Here is a 17,805-nt window from a genome sequence, read left to right as displayed (position 1 = left end):
TTAAATTATAATGCTAAATGTAGTACAGACAAGAACAGTGCTAGTACAGTGTTAAGATTATACAGAACATTTATTAAATGGAATTTATTTTATGTTTATTGTACTGCATTGCTTTACTTACCTAAACACAGCTTTGTTAAACAGGACAAGGGTGAAAGAGTAATGTAGGAGATGGCAGTATAACAGAATTTTGTTTTAATAATATGCAATTCAGATTTTATAATTAATATTAATTAAATGTTTATAAATTAAGATGAAATAATTAAGGCTTTTTGGCCTTAAATGAGAAAAAAAACCCTGAAGGAAGGGAACGGAGACGTCACGTCATGACCGACAAATTGGGAACTGCTTCGCGGGTGACCTATCTACTTCGAGAACCACCAGAAACGCCAATGAACCCGGCATGCAGGCACCCGCACAATGCCGGCGCCGCCCCGCCAGGCGCGCACACAAGCCGCAGGTGCACAACACCAAATCAGCCATATTATTGCTGAGAAGCCGAGCAACAGTGCCCGGCCTTAAAACAGCAATGGAACAGCAAACTGTGGCGACGGGACGTGACGTCTCCGTTCCCTTACTTCAGGGAACGAGGGTTACATACGTAACCGAGACGTTCCCTTTCAGTCGGTCACTACGACGTTTTTGCCCCAATAGCCTTCCATATTGGTGCAAATGTACAGCACCAAAATAGAGGCTCCAAGCCAACACACGAGCCGACCCTCGTCATTCTTAACTAATTAGTAGAAAGAACCCGAGTGGAAACCGGTTTGACACGAACACTATAGACTCTTGTGAACGTATTAGGTGTCGCCCAGCCTGCAGTTCTACAAATATCTTTTAGCGAGGAACCGCCCAAGATGATGCCACACTGCGTGTAGAGTGAGCACGTTTTTTAAATGGACAAGGCACATTCTGCTTTTGATATGCAAGGGCTATAGTATCCACAATCCAATGGGACATCCTCTGCTTGGTGACAGCTTTTCCTTTCTGCTGACCACCGTAACAAACAAAGAGCTGATCTGAGGTCCTAAAACTTTGCGTCCTGTCTATATACACAAGTAGTGCACGAACATGGCATAACAAAGCCATGGCTGGGTCTGCCCCCTCCAAAGGCAGCGCTTGCAGATTCACCACTTGATCTCTGAAAGGAGTGGTGGGAAGTTTGGGCACAAAGCCGGGCCGGGGTCTCAGTGTTACGCTTGATGCAGCCGGCCCGAACTGAAGGCACGAATCATCGACCGAAAATGCATGAATATCCCCTATCCTCTTAACAGAAGCCAAAGCAAGGAGAGTTAATGTTTTCATAGTAAGAAATTTAACACTCACACTATGCAGAGGCTCAAATGGGGCTTCCTGGAGTGATTTCAGCACCAAGGACAGGTCCCAAGGAGGAATAGAGGGAGGACGCGAAGGATTCAGTCTTCGAGCGCCTCTGAGAAATCTAATGACCAGGTCGTGCTGACCCACTGTCCTACCGTTTACGGGTGAATGGTGAGCTGATATCGCAGCGATATCGACCTTAATAGTGGATGGTGACAGCCTATTCTCCAAACGACGCTGGAGATATAAAAGCACAACACTAATCGGGCATTCTCGGGGGTTTTCACTTTGGGAAGAACACCAGTCGACAAACAGGTTCCATTTAAGCGCGTAAGCCTGTCTCGTAGACGGCGCTTGCGCAGCAGCAATAGTGTTAGATACCTCTTGCGGTAAATCACTCATATCCTCCGTGCCCCATCCAGAGACCACACATGGAGGTTCCACAGGTCGGGGCGCGGGTGCCATAATGTGCCCTCTTGTTGAGAAAGAAGGTCCTTCCTCAGGGGAATCTTCCACGGAGGGGCTGTCGCGAGGAGAGAGAGTTCTGGAAACCAACTCCTGGTTGTCCAATACGGTGCCACCAACAGCACGCTCTCCTCGTCCTCCCAGATTTAGCATAAGGTTTGCGCAATGAGGCTCACCGGAGGGAACGCGTATTTGCGCATGTTTCACGGCCAGCTGTGTGCCAATGCATCCACGCCGAGCGAGTCGTCGGCTAGTGAATAGAACAGGCGACAATGGGTCGTCTCTGGGGAAGCAGACAGATCTACAGTTGTGTTCAAAATTATTCAACCCCTACTGAAATTGATTGTTTTGGCCGGTTTGACATTGATTTTGATCATTCAGTCATCCTGCTTACAATTACATCAAAGAGACATGTGTAGGTCAGACAAATATAACATAACATTTATAATGAAATAACCACAAATGTCTTTTCTGTGCTCACATCATTATCAGTTTTATTCAACCCCCAAGTGACATTCAATCTTAGTACTTAGTACAACATCCTTTTACAGTTAAAACAGCTTTTAAACGTGAAGCATAGCTTGACACAAGTGTCTTGCATCGATCTACGGGTATCTTCGCCCATTCATCATGGGCAAAAGCCTCCAGTTCAGTCACATTCTTAGGCTTGCGCACTGCAACTGCTTTCTTTAAGTCCCACCAGAGGTTCTCAATCGGATTTAAGTCTGGTGACTGCGATGGCCACTTGAAAATGTTCCAGCCTTTTTTCTGCAACCATGCTCTAGTGGATTTGGAGGTATGCTTGGGATCATTGTCCGGTTGAAAGGTCCAACGTCTCCCAAGCCTCAGGTTTGTGACGGACTGCAACACATTGTCATCCAATATCTCCTGGTACTGAAGAGAATTCATGGTACCTTGCACACGCTGAAGTTTCCCTGTACCTGCAGAAGCAAAACAGCCCCAAAGCATGATTGACCCCCCACCATGCTTCACAGTAGGCAAGGTGTTCTTTTCTTCATAGGCCTTGTTTTTCCTCCTCCAAACATAGCGTTGATACATGGGCCCAAACAGTTCTAATTTTCCACAGAACACTATCCCAAAACTTCTGTGGTTTGTCCACATGACTTTTGGCATACTGCAGTCGACTCTTCTTATTCTTTGGAGACAGCAAGGGGGTGCGCCTGGGAGTTCTGGCATGGAGGCCTTCAGTACGCAGGGTGCGCCGTATTGTCTGAGCAGAAACTTCAGTACCCACATCTGACAAATCTTTTCTCAGTTCCTCAGCAGTCAAACGGGGACTTTTTTCCACTCTACGCTTCAGATAGCGCACAGCAGTCGCAGTTAGCATCTTTTTTCTGCCACGACCAGGAAGCGTTTCAACAGTGCCCTTTGCCTTGAATTTGCGAATGATGCTTCCTATGGTGTCTCTTGGTATGTTTAACATCTTTGCAATCTTCTTATAGCCATTGCCCTTCCTGTGAAGATTAATCACCTCTTCTCTTGTCTTCCTGGACCATTCTTTTGACTTCACCATGTTTGTAACCACACCACAGGCTTTATTGCTGTTCCCTGACATCCATAGGTGTTTTCAATACCTGATTGAAAACACTTCAATGAACCTCTGTTCTTCAGAGTGGTAGTTCTTTAAGGGGTTGAATAATTGTGTCAATGAAGAATTCACAAAAGAAACATTTACTACTATATTACAAAACCAATTGATGTCATTTTAGTTGCATATGGTTCTTTAAGAAGTAATTGTAGGATTTCATTCTGAATACAATTACAAATGTACACTAAATTCCCTAAAACCCTTAACAGCATTGGGGGTTGAATAATTTTGAACACAACTGTATCTGCGCTTTGCCGAAACGTCTCCAAATCTGCTGAACCGCAATGGGGTGGAGCCGCCATTCGCCGGGACGCGCAGCCCGAGAGAGCGCATCCGCCTCTACATTGAGCGTGCCCGGAATGTAAATGGCACGAAGAGACCTCAAATTCTTCTGACTCCAAGTGAGGAGGTGACGGGTGAGATGCGACAGGTGACGCGAGCGTAAACTGCCTTAACGATTGATATACGCCACGGTCGCAGTGTTGTCTGTTCGAACGAATACATCTTTGCCCCGTAACTCGTTGCTGAAACGGACGAGCGCAAGATATACAGCCCACATTTCCCAGCAGTTTATGTGCCAATGCAGCTGGGGTGTCGTCCAGACCCCCGAAGCCGCAAGCCCATCGTACGTGGCCCCCCACCCCGTGTCTGAAGCATCTGTGCATACTATCGCATGCCTCGAGACCTGTCTCAGAGGCACAACGGCTCGGAGAAACGCACAGTCTAACCACGGAGTGAAAGTGCGACGACACGCAAGTGTAATGATAACACGGTGAATGCCGCGCAGCCACGCTCTCCTCGGGACTTGATCGTGAAGCCAATGCTGAAGCGGTCGCATATGAAGCAGTCCGAGCGGAGTTAGAGCTGCGGCTGCTGCCATATGCCCCAGAAGCTTCTGAAATTGTTTCAGCGGGACCGCGCTCTTGCTCTTGAATGTATTCAGGCAAGTCAGAATCGACTGTACACGCGCTTCTGTTAGACGAGCTGTCAAATCGATCGAGTCCAGTTCCATCCCGAGAAAAGAGGTTCTCTGCACGGGGCAAAGCTTGCTCTTTTCCCAGTTGACCCGAAGACCCAAACGAGCGAGGTGTTTTAAAGTTAAATCTCTGTGATCGCACAGCGTCTGACGTGTTTGAGCTATTATTAGCCAATCGTCCAGATACGCAAGAATGCGCACACCTCTCTCTCTCAGGGGTTTTAAAGTCCCCTCCACTACTTTGGTGAATACACGGGGCGACAGAGAGAGCCCGAATGGGAGGACTTTGTACTGGTATGCTCGCCCCTCAAATGCAAAGCGGAGAAACGGCCTGTGCCGGGGGACAATCGATATGTGGAAGTACGCGTCCTTCAGGTCGATAGATGCGAACCAATCGTTTGGACGAATGCATGGAAATATGCGTTTGGGCGTCAGCATTGTGAATGGCATTCTGTGAAGTGCACGGTTCAGTGAACGCAGGTCCAGGATCGGTCGCAAGCCGCCGCTTTTCTTGGGTACAATAAAGTAAGGGCTGTAAAACCCCGACCTCATCTCGGCTGGAGGGACCGGCTCGATCGCGTCCTTCGCTAACAAGACAGCGATCTCCGCACGGAGGACGTGAGCATCGGCAGCTCTCACCACAGTAAAGCGAACGCCGGAGAATTTGGGGGGACGCCGGCAAATTGAATCGCATAGCCGAGACGAATCGTGCGTAAAAGCCAACGCGACAGGCTGGGAAGCTGTTCCCACGCCGCCAGATACCGTGCGAGGGGGACTAAAGGCACGATCGGTGTACCCGCGGCAGGTGCAACGGAGGTGATTGCTGGTGTGTGCGTAACGGCCGCACCGACAGCAGTGTTGTGTGTGATAACACTCACCTGAGTCCGTAGCTGGGTGGTTGAGTAAGGGAGGCTCTGCTGAAGACACCTCACACCACTCGATGCACCCTCTAGCGAAGGAGGAGAAAGACGATGGGTTATAAGCCCGTAGCAGTCTCCTACCCCCTGAGAAGTTGGAGAGCGCGGTGGGGTTATGAGCCCGTGCGTCGCTCTTGTTCTTCTCTGATGAGTCGGAGAGCGAGGGGGGGTTATGAGCCCGCTCGTGTCTCCGGCGCTCATCTGAAGACCTAGAGATGGATGTGGAATTCGCTCTTTCTGTGAATTGGTGGGTGCCGACTGAAAAGTCGGCGGAACAGAAAAATGAAACAAAAGATTTCCCAACCGGCCCTCCTCCGGTGGGGGGAGTGGTGCCTTCACCATCTCCCGAAGAGCGATCCCCTCCATCTCTAGGTCGCCCGTCTCAGGGCCACTTTGATCTTCTTTTTCCACCCTTTGAAGCGGGCTGAGCGGGCTGTTGACGACCGGTTCCTTGCTTCTTAGAAAAGCCCCGGGGAGGAACGGAGGTGGCTGCCGCAGGACGCCCCCGGCGAGGAGCAGGCTGAGGCGCAGACATGGACGGGGCAGGCGCAGGACACTTCCGACGCGGCATGATTTGAGCGATGGCCTCAGTCTGCTTCTTGGCCGCGGAGAATTGCTGCGCAAACTCCTCGACCGTCTCGCCGAACAGGCCGGTCTGGGAAACCGGAGCATTCAGGAGCCGGGTCTTATCAGCATCCTTCATGTCCGCCAGACACAGCCAGAGATGGCGTTCCTGGACTACCAGGGTAGACATCGCACGCCCGACGGCGCGTGCGGTGACCTTGGTCGCACGAAGCGCCAGATCCGTAGCCGCACGCAGTTCAGAGAACTCCGCCAAGTCGTGACCTCCCTCTTGCAGGTCCCTCAGAGCCTTAGCCTGGTGAACCTGCAGCAATGCCATGGCATGCAGGGCAGAGGCTGCCTCCCCACAAGCCTTGTAAGCAGCACCGGACAGCGCCGAAGACTGCTTACAGGCCCGTGAGGGGAGAGTAGGCTGGTCTCGCCAGGAGGAAGCGACACCGGCCGGACACAACTGCATCGCGACCGGCCGCTCCACTGACGGGATACCAGTGTACCCCTTGGCATCTCCACCCTCGAGAGAGGTGAGGGGTGAAGGCTGAAACGGCCGGTTCCGGGCGGAAAACGGGGTTTTCCACGACCGCGTCAGCTCTTCATGCACCTCGGGGAAGAAAGGCACCAGGGGCGAGGACTGAAAAGCCCTGGCACACCCGAAAAACCAATCATCGAGGCGGGACGGTTCGAGTGGGGGAGGTTTAGTCCACTCCAAGCCGACCGCCTCCGCCGCCCGAGCGGGCATGGCTGCCATCTCGGGGTCGAACGCAAAACCCACAACCTGGCCCGAAGCCGGGAGCGGATCCGGATCGACGTCCGAGGCTGACAACCCCCCCTCCGACGTTACGGAGAACATCGCATCAGGTGGAGGCTCGACAGAGCGCGAGGACACCGTAGAACACGGGCCGCTCGTCTCCATCGGGACCTCCGCTGGCAACAAATCAGGGCGCTGGGAGCTACTGGACGAACCAGCAGACCGACCCAGCACCGTTATACGGAGGTCATCCTTCGCAAGTTTGGTAGCTGCGCCCTTAGCAGCACCAGACTTGGAAGGCGGGGGCCGTTTCCGGAGGAACGACACTCGTCTCCGCAAATCCGCCATAGTCATGACCTCGCAGACGGAGCATGAACTATCACGCAACGCTGCCTCTCCGTGCTGGAGCCACAGACACGAAAGACAACGCTCGTGGCCATCCCGGGGGGGCGATGAACACACCGCATCCAGAAACAGCGCACGGACGGAAATCCATCTTTAAAAAGACGACCCCGACCGTGACACGAATGAGTGGCTGTCTTTAAAAAGACACAAAGCTCAAACGTGCTGCTCTTTTAGGGAAATCACTCTTTTGTGCGAGCTGGTGAAACACACAGGGAGAGGCAAACGCACTCACTCGAACTCAAGTCATAAAAAAAGAGACAGAGAGAGAGAGAGAAAGGTGGAGAAAACACTGCAAGCCTCCGCTGAGGTGTCTTTGCCCAACCAACTTCAGCAAGCTGCGATTTTTTCTTTTCCCTCTTTAGAGACAGGATCTACGAAGATCAGTTTAAACAGCTTCTCGAGAGCAGATGTCTGCCGGCTTCGAAGCATTAAAGCTGATTTGGTATTATGCACCTGCGGCTTATATACGCACCTGGTGGGGTGGCGCCGGCATTATGCAAATACCTGCATGCCAAGTTCATTGGCGTTTCTGATAGTTCTCGAAGTAGATAGGTCACCCGCGAAGCGGTTCCCAATTCGTCGGTCACGACGTGACGTCGTAGTGACCGACTGAAAGGGAACTAAAGTTGTAATTTTTGGACCACATGACTTATGATCATGGTTATCTGGATCTAGGCTTTTTATGTTCTTATGTTACTCCATGCGCTAAAAACCATGGCACTTTATTTTGACTCAGGACTATGCCATTTGGCTAAAGTTAAAACTTTTCTTTTCCTTAAGAATTTCAAAGCCGTTATCCACGCATTGATTACCACAAGTCTTGACTACTGTAATTCACTTTATTATGGAGCTAATAGTTCATCTACTGGGTGTTTACAACTCGTTCAGAATCCAGCTGCAAGACAAAGTTTATTTTTCGTTTACGAATGTCTACATGGCCTTGCTCCAGACTACATTTCTTTTTTGGTACTCCCTCATAACCCAACTAGATCACTTAAGTCTGGGGGTCTTGGTTTACTGCAGGACTAAGTTAAAATAGAGAGGACAGAGCCTTTGCAAAGGCTGGCCCAAAACTATGTGACAACTTACCAGTGTCTATTCGAATGGTACCATCCCTTTCCATGTTTAAATTTAAGCTTAAATTATTTTTTTATCTACGGTGTTTAACAAACTAATTAATTTGTGTGTATTTTATTTTGTTGCTTTGAAGTGTTCCTTTTATGTATTGTTTCTAATGTACAGAACTTTGGTCAACCTTGTGGTTGTTTTTATAGGTGCTTTAAAATGTGCCCCCCCCTGCTTAGGTAAAACACTGATTCTATGATACAGTACCTCGACAGATGACTCCAGCATCAGATAAATGATTACAGTTGTTTGATTCCCATCCACTAAAACTGCACTCTTTCAGTGATATTTCAGTTCCTGTACATTTGACATCATCCATCAAAATTGTTCCTACACCAGGTCCAAAGTAAGTATATTTTTTAGCTTCAGCCCCGGTCGGACATCCAACCTCCTTACACACCACTGCAGCATCAGTAGAGTCCCAGTAATTATCACACACTGTTCCCCATGTACCATCATGAAGAACCTCCACTCGTCCAGAACATGAGTTACTTCCATTCACCAACCTAACAACAGCTAGACATGAATAAAAGACATGCTATCAAAAATGCTCAAATGTTCTTGTAATTCATTTTTAGTCAACTCATGTTGTTACAAAGATTTAAGCTCTTATTTTCATGTGAAAAACAAAAAATTAAAAGAAATTACATAGCAACCAAACTATGACAAATTCACCAGTTTGAAAATGTGAGATGACAAATGTGATTGGGGGGATATAGTCAAGGAATTACCTACAATTATGTCATACATCTGTCATTATAAAAGAGTCACATGAAGGTTCCTTAAAATGTCTTTATTTGTGTAAGCCAACAGGTTTAGAATGGCAATTTCTAGAGCAAATAAATAATGACAGGGTTTAAATTATTGTGTGTATATATGCAACAGAGATTTTAAGCTCACGGTTACAAATGACTCCAGCATCTTTTCCATGGCCACAGGTGCTTGTTCCTAGTTCCATTGACAAACAATCCATCACTGTTGACTCATTCCCAGAACATATAACATCATCCAGCCACACGGGTCCTGAACCCTGCCCAAAGAAAGCCCCGGTTGTCGCTGCTACAGGATTCTCACAATCCACGCTATTACACGCCACTGCAGCATCTGTTAAATCCCAGCCAGCATCACAGACTGTTCCCCATTGATAGTTATGTAAAACCTCTACTCTTCCAGAACACAGATTAGATCCATTTGCCAGTCGAACATCTAAAAGAAAGCAGATGAAAACCATAATTAAATATCTTACACATAAAAATATTGCTGTTTTATATTTTTGCTAAATTATTTAGTCCCCCCCACGTTACACATTATTCAATTATGCTTTAATTTGTGGTTACATCCTATCTCTTTATATTAATAGCTGTAAGTGAATTTCTTATTCTACATCTACATACCTGTGCTGGTGATTTTTTGTTACATTAATTAAGCATTCTATTATTAATTAAAGCACAGCCAGACAGAATCTTCAGGCTTTTTTGCTATTTTTGCTGAAAACCTTTGGCAAAATCTGCAGAATCTTAAGATTTATCTCATCTTTGTTTCTGTTAAAGAGCTTAAAGGGATACTTCACCGATTTAGCATTCAGCTTTGCATCTGTAGAAATCCGGCAGTATTACTTAATGCCATGTTTCCCTCCCTCATTTCCCCCTGAGAGGAGAGATATCTGCATTTTGGTTCTGCAAAAAAGTCCTCCGATGATGTAATATGACGATTTTTGCATCATCGGAGGACTTTTTTGCAGAACCAAAATGCAGATATCTCTCCTCTCAGGGGGAAATGATGGAGGGAAACATGGTCATTCAGTAATACTGCCGGGTTTCTACAGATACAAAGCTGAATGCTAAATCGGTAAAGTATCCCTTTAAAAGGTTAACATTAGCTAAAATTTGTTTTTTGGTTATTTTCTTTGATTTGTTATAACCCTTATACCTCTAAACATCTGGGGTTGTAACAGTAATATTTAAAGAAGAGAGAGAGAGCAACAACTCATAGTTAAAAAACATGTCATGTTATTTCATTATCATTACGCTGTGTTCCGCTGTTTACAAAATCTCTCATACTCTCTTTAAAATCATTTTTGCTCTGCTTTGTCCACCTGGTTCCCCCCCCACCTTCATCTGACTCAACAGCTGACGATTTTGCTTTTTTTCTTTGTGAAGAAAACAAACACTATCAGCAGGCAGTTCTTCTGATACATGCCCGCTCCCCTCTTTTTCTCTCCAACTGAAGCGGACGTCTCCAAGGTCTTGCTTTTAACCACCCGACTACCTGCCAATTAGATCCCATACCCACCCATCTCTGTCATGATTCTGCCCTCTTGTTCTTGTTTTTTCTCTTGTCTTGAGGCAGGATCATGCTACCTGATCTCACAAATTTCCGTGAAATAGTCACGCATTATTTTGCTCAGTTTTGCGTGACATTGTCACATATTTCCACCATATTACGTGCCCCTGACATGACTTTCTTTTCCGTGACAGTTTCACGTATTGGTTACTCAATTGTTTTTCCTATTTTTAAACAATTGTCGCTTCGGTTTGGGGTTAGATTTGCTGTTTGCGTAAGGATGCCACTTAATGTATTGGTTTATAAAAAAATTTGTATGCATTTTAAACTATCGTCGCCTGACGTTAGGTTTAGAGTTGGGTTTGGGTAAGGATGTCATTTTATGTAACAGAAAGTTGTTCTAACCCCAAACCAAACGACAATTTTAAGAAAATAGGACAAAACAGTTGAGTAACCAATCCGTGAGAATGCCACGGAAAAAGACAGTCCGTAGCAGGGCCACGGAAAAATGCGGAGATCCATGAGAATGCCACGGAAAAATGAGCACAAAATTCCGTGACTATGCCACGGAAATTCGTGAGATCCGCTCTTGTATATTAATCCTTTACACCATTAGAAAAATTTGACATTTTCATATCTGAGCATGCCAAACAAGTCCTAGTCCAGGCTTTTGTCTTGTCCAAACTCAACTATTGCATGTGTTACTGGCCGGACTCCCAGCTGGTACAACCAAACCCCTACAGATGATCCAGTATGCAGTGGCAAGAGTGGTCTTTAATTAGCCAAAGAGGGCATGGGGCTTCCTCCACAGTGCCCACAAATCAAAACTGCATAAAACAATAAAATTGGGGTTTTACAGCCACTACTTAATTTTCGGTGCGTCATCATGAGAGCACATGTGCCATAGGGAAAATACATCCCCTTAAGATGGCTGAAGCAATAGGGTGTCTTGGCAAGAACTATAACTACCAGGTCATCAGGTGGGAAGCTAGGGGCAAGATGGCCACCTGTTAAGGACTTCAAAGCCCAGATGTTATGATTTCGGTCTTATTGGCTGCTTTGTCTTTGTTTCACTATGTGTTGTGTTTTTGTTTTGACAGCTCCACACGTGCGCGTCTTCCACCTGGTGATCTCATTACCTCTGACTTCTCTCACCTGCGTCCCGCACCTGATTCTTATTATTGTCCAATCCGGTTTGATTTAAATTCCCCTCGTTTCCTTTGTTCTTTGCAAGTTCGTCTTAGTATGTCCGTGCCCGCTAGCGTTGCTAGTTCTAGTCTTGTCTGGCTTTAATAGATCTCTGTTTTGATATCTGTGTTATCTGCTGCCTTTGCCCCATAGATTCCTAGTCCCGTTTTTCACTCAGTTGTGGATTGTTATCTGTCGTCGCCCACCATCTCTGCTGGTATACTCCTCTTCTGTGGTTTTACCGGACGCTGTCCAGTGGCTAGTGCTGACCGGGATCGTGCGCTATCCAGCGCTTGGTCAGCTGAAGAGTCCGAAGTTTCTCTCTCTCTCTGTGCTCCGCCAGGAAGATCTCTCTGTGTTTTCCCCAGGATATCATTGTTGTGGATGTCGGATGTGCGAGTGGATGTCCTACGGCAAATGCTGTGTTTCCCACTCTAGTGACTTTCCCGAACGGATCGTGGAGTCCCGCCCACCTTGTGTTTCCTGCTCTTCATTGCATTCCTGAAGACATTGAGTTTTTGCTACACACATTTCCCATTTACATGAAGAGTGTTATTTCTTATACATACCTACTGATATTCCTGAGTGTTTGCCATACAGATTTCACCACATTTACATGAAGACATTGAGTGTTATATACATACCCACTGATATTGTGTTTACATATTAAAACCCTCTGCATTGGGATTCCTGACTTGTGTGGTTCCTAACACCAGATTGCTTAAACAAGGGGGGAGCTGCAACTAATGAGGGCAAACTCATTGCATAGTACCCATGGGTCAGGTAAGATAACATTTGTGGGGTTTTCCACTGGATAGCACCATCTCAGTTGAGATTCCAAGTGTGCAGAGCTGATACTAAAACGTGCCGTGAAAACACTGTAGATCACTGATTGGTCTGAGAGAATTGTCACTACTAGCGTCATTACAGATTAGCTTTATCTTACTGTAACAGAGCCAGGAAGGGCATTGGTTTGTTAAGTCACGTGATGGGGTGAAGATTGTATAAAGGCAGGATTTGGGGCTACCTGGTGATGCGTCATCTTTGGCTCTGCCCTCTTGTGGGACCCGATTCATGGTTTCTGCCTAGGAATGTGCGTTTGCATGGTGTGTCGATCTTTTGTTAACTTTATGGGTGCGCTTGCTCATGTTACTCTGTTTGACAATAGGACCATTTGGCTACTTGGTTGTTGGCGTGGGCTGTCTGCCACCTCAGATATGTGCGTTTTATTTGTTGTTTCATATGAGCTGGTGTACTGAAATTTACGTGCTGCGTTGAACTGGCCTTTCCAATTACCGTCTGGGAACAGAGAGGGCTTTGGCTCAAGTGTGTGACAGCGCTGCTGTTTTGCCTGTGGGGAAAACTTTATGAATGTTTTGCTCACCACTACTCGCCAGTTTGCTTGCCTACGGGGGGCCGCTTCCTGCGTTGCCAATGGCGATTGAATTGCCGTTTTGCCTACGGCAGGGTAGATGCTGTGTACTCCTGGTCAGTGTGTGTGTTTATCAAGGAAGACTTTACGTGTCGTTCGTCTGTGGACAAAGTTACCGTTACCCGCCTCAGGGAAAAGCCCTTTTGGCCACCGTTACTTCGACTCGAGGTATTGGGTTTCACTATCTGCCGGTGTTTGTATCAGCAAGGGTAATACTGTCTAATTCGCGTGAATTCTCCCTGATTATGTATATGACATTGAGTTACTTAGTAATGGGTTTTACTTGTGTTATGCACTTTTGTTTTTGATTTATTTCTTTGTTTTTGATTTATTCCCTTAACTACTGGTGATCCTTACTGTCATATGACCAGTACTAGGTCATTTTGCTCCCAGTAAATCACCAATTTAATGTGCCTCATGTTGGGTTTAACCACTGTTTGAACCGTACCTCTTGTATAGCCATCTTTATTCCAATTGTGTGCCTCATTTTGAGTTTGCTTACGATCTGAACCGTACCTCTCGTATAGCTCTTTTTGATTGTGAACCACCATTGTATATTCATATATGATGGTGGGCTGAATAACCATGTGAATAGGAACTTCTGTGTAGTTATTTATTTTCTGCTACAAATTAACACTGCTACGAGTGTACTGAGGCAGGGTGTTGGCTTCGTAAGACCCTTATTAGTGAGGTATTGTGTTCAAGAGCATTAGTGAACGTATTGTCTTTACGAGAACACAGATGCATGTACTTCCGATTTGCGCATTGGGTTTCCATCCCCGTTGTAACGGGACTTCTTTTTGATTTCTTTGAGTTGTTTTGGTTAATGCATGGACCACGCATGGACCAGCGTGACAATGTCACGCTTTGCCGCGTTTGAGCGTGAGCATGTCACGCTTTCTGTTTGTGTCACTTTCACGTATTGGTTACTCAACTTTTTTGTTCTAATTTCTTACCATTGTGGCTTCGGTTTAGGGTTAGATTTACATAAAATGACACCCTTCCCTAAACAAACTCTAACCCCAACGTCAGGTGACAATTGGTTAAAGAGTAACTAAACCCTAATCCAACTTTTTTTAGTTAATGATCTGTAAGAATGATGCTTTATTAGTGCTGTTCCTTGATTTTAGTACGTTTTTTGACATTTGAACATAAAGTGTTTCAATACTACAATATATGGTGTAAAAACGTCTGAGTGCTGCCCTCTTCAGGTTGAACGGTGGCTACTGCAGTTAAATTTTCCTATTGGATGTTGGGTCCAAAAAATAACTCGTGACGTAAGCAGGTTCAAGCTCACCACGCACTTGTTACAATCTCACCACACACTTGGTACGAGCTTAGTTCGTCCCATCTATTTCCGTTGGGATCTGCCCACTTTTCTTGCATTTTTCAAATATTGTCAGTGGGTGGAGTCAGGCTCTGAACAGGGGTTTAGTTACACTTTAAAGTTTAGAAAATATAAAAGAATAAGTATTGTATCTTTTTTTTTATAAGCCAATACTTAAAGTGACAAATACTTAAAGTGACATATAACACAAGCACCAAATCTAACCCTAAACCGAAGCGACAATGGTTTGAAAATAGGACAAAAAAGTTGAGTAACCAATACGTGACAGTGACAAACAGAAAGCATGACATGCTCACGCTCAAACGCAGCAAAGCGTGACATTGTCACACTGGTCCATGCGTGAAATAGTCACGCAATTTCGTGATATAGGGTTGTATCTTTGGACATTTACCGTATTTTAAAGTGATGTGATGCATAAATAGAATTCAATTAAATGTAACACTGCCTTTTGCCTGTTAATTCCTTATCCCTAGAGGTCACTAGGTAACATGTTTTCCTAGCTTTCATTTAAAGGCCAATTCACACCGGTCCAACAACCACCAACTATCAAATTTGAATAAATACAAGACTGATGAAGTAAAAACAATATAATAAAATCAATGTAAAATTGCCCAGCTTTCAAGTAAACATTTGGCATGTTTTGACAAAAGATGCGTAACCTTTAAAGTTTAAAGCTTTAAAAAAGTAAGATGCTTTAATGACAAGATTCATGTACAATACATATATGCTCTATGACTTAGAAAGAAAAATGTAAAATGATCTTACCATTACAAACAACTCCTGCATAAAGACCGTCCGCACAACTGCTCACACCCCATCCAGTAAATGGACAGGCCCGCAATGTCGACTCTTTTCCTGTACATGTAAGATTATCCATCCATATTGGCCCATCAAATGGACCAACATATGACTGTAGCTCTACAACACCACCACAGCCCAGCTCTTTACACACAACTGCAGCTTCATCCAGACCCCAGCCAGTGTGACAAACTCCACCCCAGTGATCATCATAAAGAACCTGAAGTCTGCCATTACATGGACTCGAACCATTCACCACCTTTATATCTGCACACAAAAAATGGGTTTCACATACAGTATAAGCTCTTTCAGGCTCAACATTGTATCATTATTAGCCATAAAAGATTATTTCACCTTACCTCGACAGACGACTCCAGCATCTTGTCCATGGGTGCAGGTACTTGTTCCTAATTCCTTTGATGGACAATTTTTTACTGTTGGCTCAATCCCAGAACAACTCACACCATCCAGCCACATGGGTCCTGAACCCTGCCCATAGGAAGCACCGGTCATTGCTGCTACAGGAATCCCACAACCCATGCTACTACACACCACTGCAGCATCTGCTAAATCCCAGTCAGCATCACAGACCGTTCCCCATTGATTATTATATAAAACCTCCACTCTTCCAGAACACAGATTAGCTCCATTTACCAGTCTAACATCTAAATGAGAGTAAATAAAAAAAAACTGATTATGTGTCAATTTGTTAAAGTCATGGTTTCAACTTTGTTTCTGCAATTTCTGCAAAAAGTGTGAGAGCAGTTTGACAGACTTTTTTCTGATTAAAGTGGAATGAACTTATTATAATACTCCATCATTTATGACAACAAAACTTTTCGAATAAAGAAAACAAACAGGGTGATGTTTCATTCGCCTTTGTCTCCACAAACATCTTTCTGAAACATGTTACACATTATGTATTTCTAGTGAAACTATGATTTTCAGGGATGTTCGTTACCAAAACAGCTAAAAAAACACAGCTAATTTTTTGATGATTATTTACTTTACATATAAAATAACTTAGATTTAACACTTAATACCATAATGACATTTAAAAACGCATGAATGTGTCTTTTTAAAGACAGTACTTCTAGCCACCACTGCTGTGTGCCACAGTGTCACAAAACATGTCAACTTCTACACTAGTAGTTTTAGCCAAAAATTGCACTACCCTGCTGAAAAAAACAGCATGGACCAGCATGGGAATTATGCAGGTTTGGTGCTGATTTAGCTGGTGCTAAACACAACATATGCTGGTCTTGCTGGTATGCTGTTTTTTTCCCAGCAGGGCTAATAACAGTGTTATTCCTTTGTTGTTGATATACTTCCGAATAATGTATAAATCATAAATACTAGCTAAGATAACATCTGTGGTTATACAAGCGAAACATTAGAAAGGCAAAAAAAATTATGTATGCTTTATTAATAACCCCATTCAGCATTATGTAGCAATGCTGACATCGCGGGTACTCACATCCAAATTCTGTGTCAAAAATCTCTTTCAGCATGCGTTGTAATGTGTGTCATGCAATATTCACTCTTCGCTGAATATTTGTAGTATGTTTTTACTACTGTAAATACGACAATAACTACGTGAAGAACAACCACCGGAAGTGTTTGATATTTTGAGCTTTTAGTCCTGAGTTGTTTATAGTTTACAGTAGAGCCTGACCGATGTATCGGCCAGACGATATTATCAACCGTAATGAACTAATTGCATTTAAATCGGCATTTATAACGGCCGAAGAAACATGAGAAAAAGAGTCTCATGCTTTACTCATGTTATGAGTGTTGCATAGTTTGCCCACCAGAGGGAGGTCTGCAACTCCCCAGTTGACAACTGGGCCAGAAATCCACTAAAGAAGAAAGTTATCAGCCAAGCCAGTGGCAGAGCATTACCCCGGCATGAGATGTACTGTTTTACTGGTGAGTCTGTCGTTCGTCATGTGAAATGATTGTAGATTTAGTTCATACACTGTATATAAAAATGGTGTGGTAGTTCTAGCTAACGGTCATATCATTTTCACTTCTAAATATTCTGTAATATCATCATTTACAGCCGCTAATGCATTGCTATATTGGATTAGCCACAAAGCTGATACCATGTTTATTAGTGGAAGAGCACGAACATTAATAAGAGGTCAAACTATAACGTTAGCATTTAACTTATTCTAAATATATCTGCAGTGTTTCCCACATAATGACCGCGTAATTGTGGCAGGGGGGCGCGTGTAGTCAATGACTAGAAGTTATGTACAGCGTGCCTCGAAAAAACAACAACTGTTACGTTATTCTAACACTAACATTAGCTTCCTTTGTAGCAGGCCCCTTAAATTTTTGCTATTAACTTGTTTGAAGGAGGTTTATGTCACATTCAACCGGTGGGTGTGCTTCCACTAAACTCTGGGCACTAATGAAAGGTAGGAGGACATGAATATATATCTTTTATCTTGGTACTGACGAAATTTCATGGTGGAGAATAAATAAATCACAGAACTTGGTAATCACATTTGTGGTGGTAGATTAGTGAGGTCCTGTCAGAACGTCCACTGCAGGCATCGTTCTAAAAACCATGGGTCTGATGCCCATTCCAACTAAAGTCTGATGGC

General features: G+C 44.8%; 1 protein-coding gene across 1 annotated transcript; it reads right to left on the bottom strand.

Annotated features, from left to right (window-relative positions):
• Positions 1–8,922: 8,922 nt before the first annotated feature.
• On the bottom strand, positions 8,923–16,122 carry LOC129432511 (scavenger receptor cysteine-rich type 1 protein M130-like). The gene is made up of 3 exons (XM_055190966.2): positions 15,553–16,122; positions 15,161–15,460; positions 8,923–9,350 (listed from the first exon to the last, which is right to left on the bottom strand). Exons 1-3 carry the CDS (start codon positions 15,731–15,733, stop codon positions 9,001–9,003), a joined length of 831 nt encoding a protein of 276 aa, XP_055046941.2. The 5' UTR covers positions 15,734–16,122; the 3' UTR covers positions 8,923–9,000.
• Positions 16,123–17,805: the final 1,683 nt, after the last annotated feature.

The sequence above is a fragment of the Misgurnus anguillicaudatus genome, chromosome 1 (assembly GCF_027580225.2).
Source record: "Misgurnus anguillicaudatus chromosome 1, ASM2758022v2, whole genome shotgun sequence".
NCBI classification, from domain to species: domain Eukaryota; kingdom Metazoa; phylum Chordata; class Actinopteri; order Cypriniformes; family Cobitidae; genus Misgurnus; species Misgurnus anguillicaudatus.
Note: the sequence above shows the minus strand (reverse complement) of the source record. Positions and strands in the feature narration are given on the sequence as shown.

Bases quoted from the DNA above. Each gene is read 5' to 3' on its own strand.
- LOC129432511 (XM_055190966.2), bottom strand. From the start codon at position 15,733: ATGGGTTGTGGGATTCCTGTAGCAGCAATGACCGGTGCTTCCTATGGG. The intron at 15,461-15,552 runs GTAAGGTGAAAT...TTTTGTGTGCAG, and splicing joins TGCTGGAGTCGTCTGTCGAG to ATATAAAGGTGGTGAATGGT. The intron at 9,351-15,160 runs GTAAGATCATTT...GCTTTCTTTTAG, and splicing joins TGCAGGAGTTGTTTGTAATG to ATGTTCGACTGGCAAATGGA.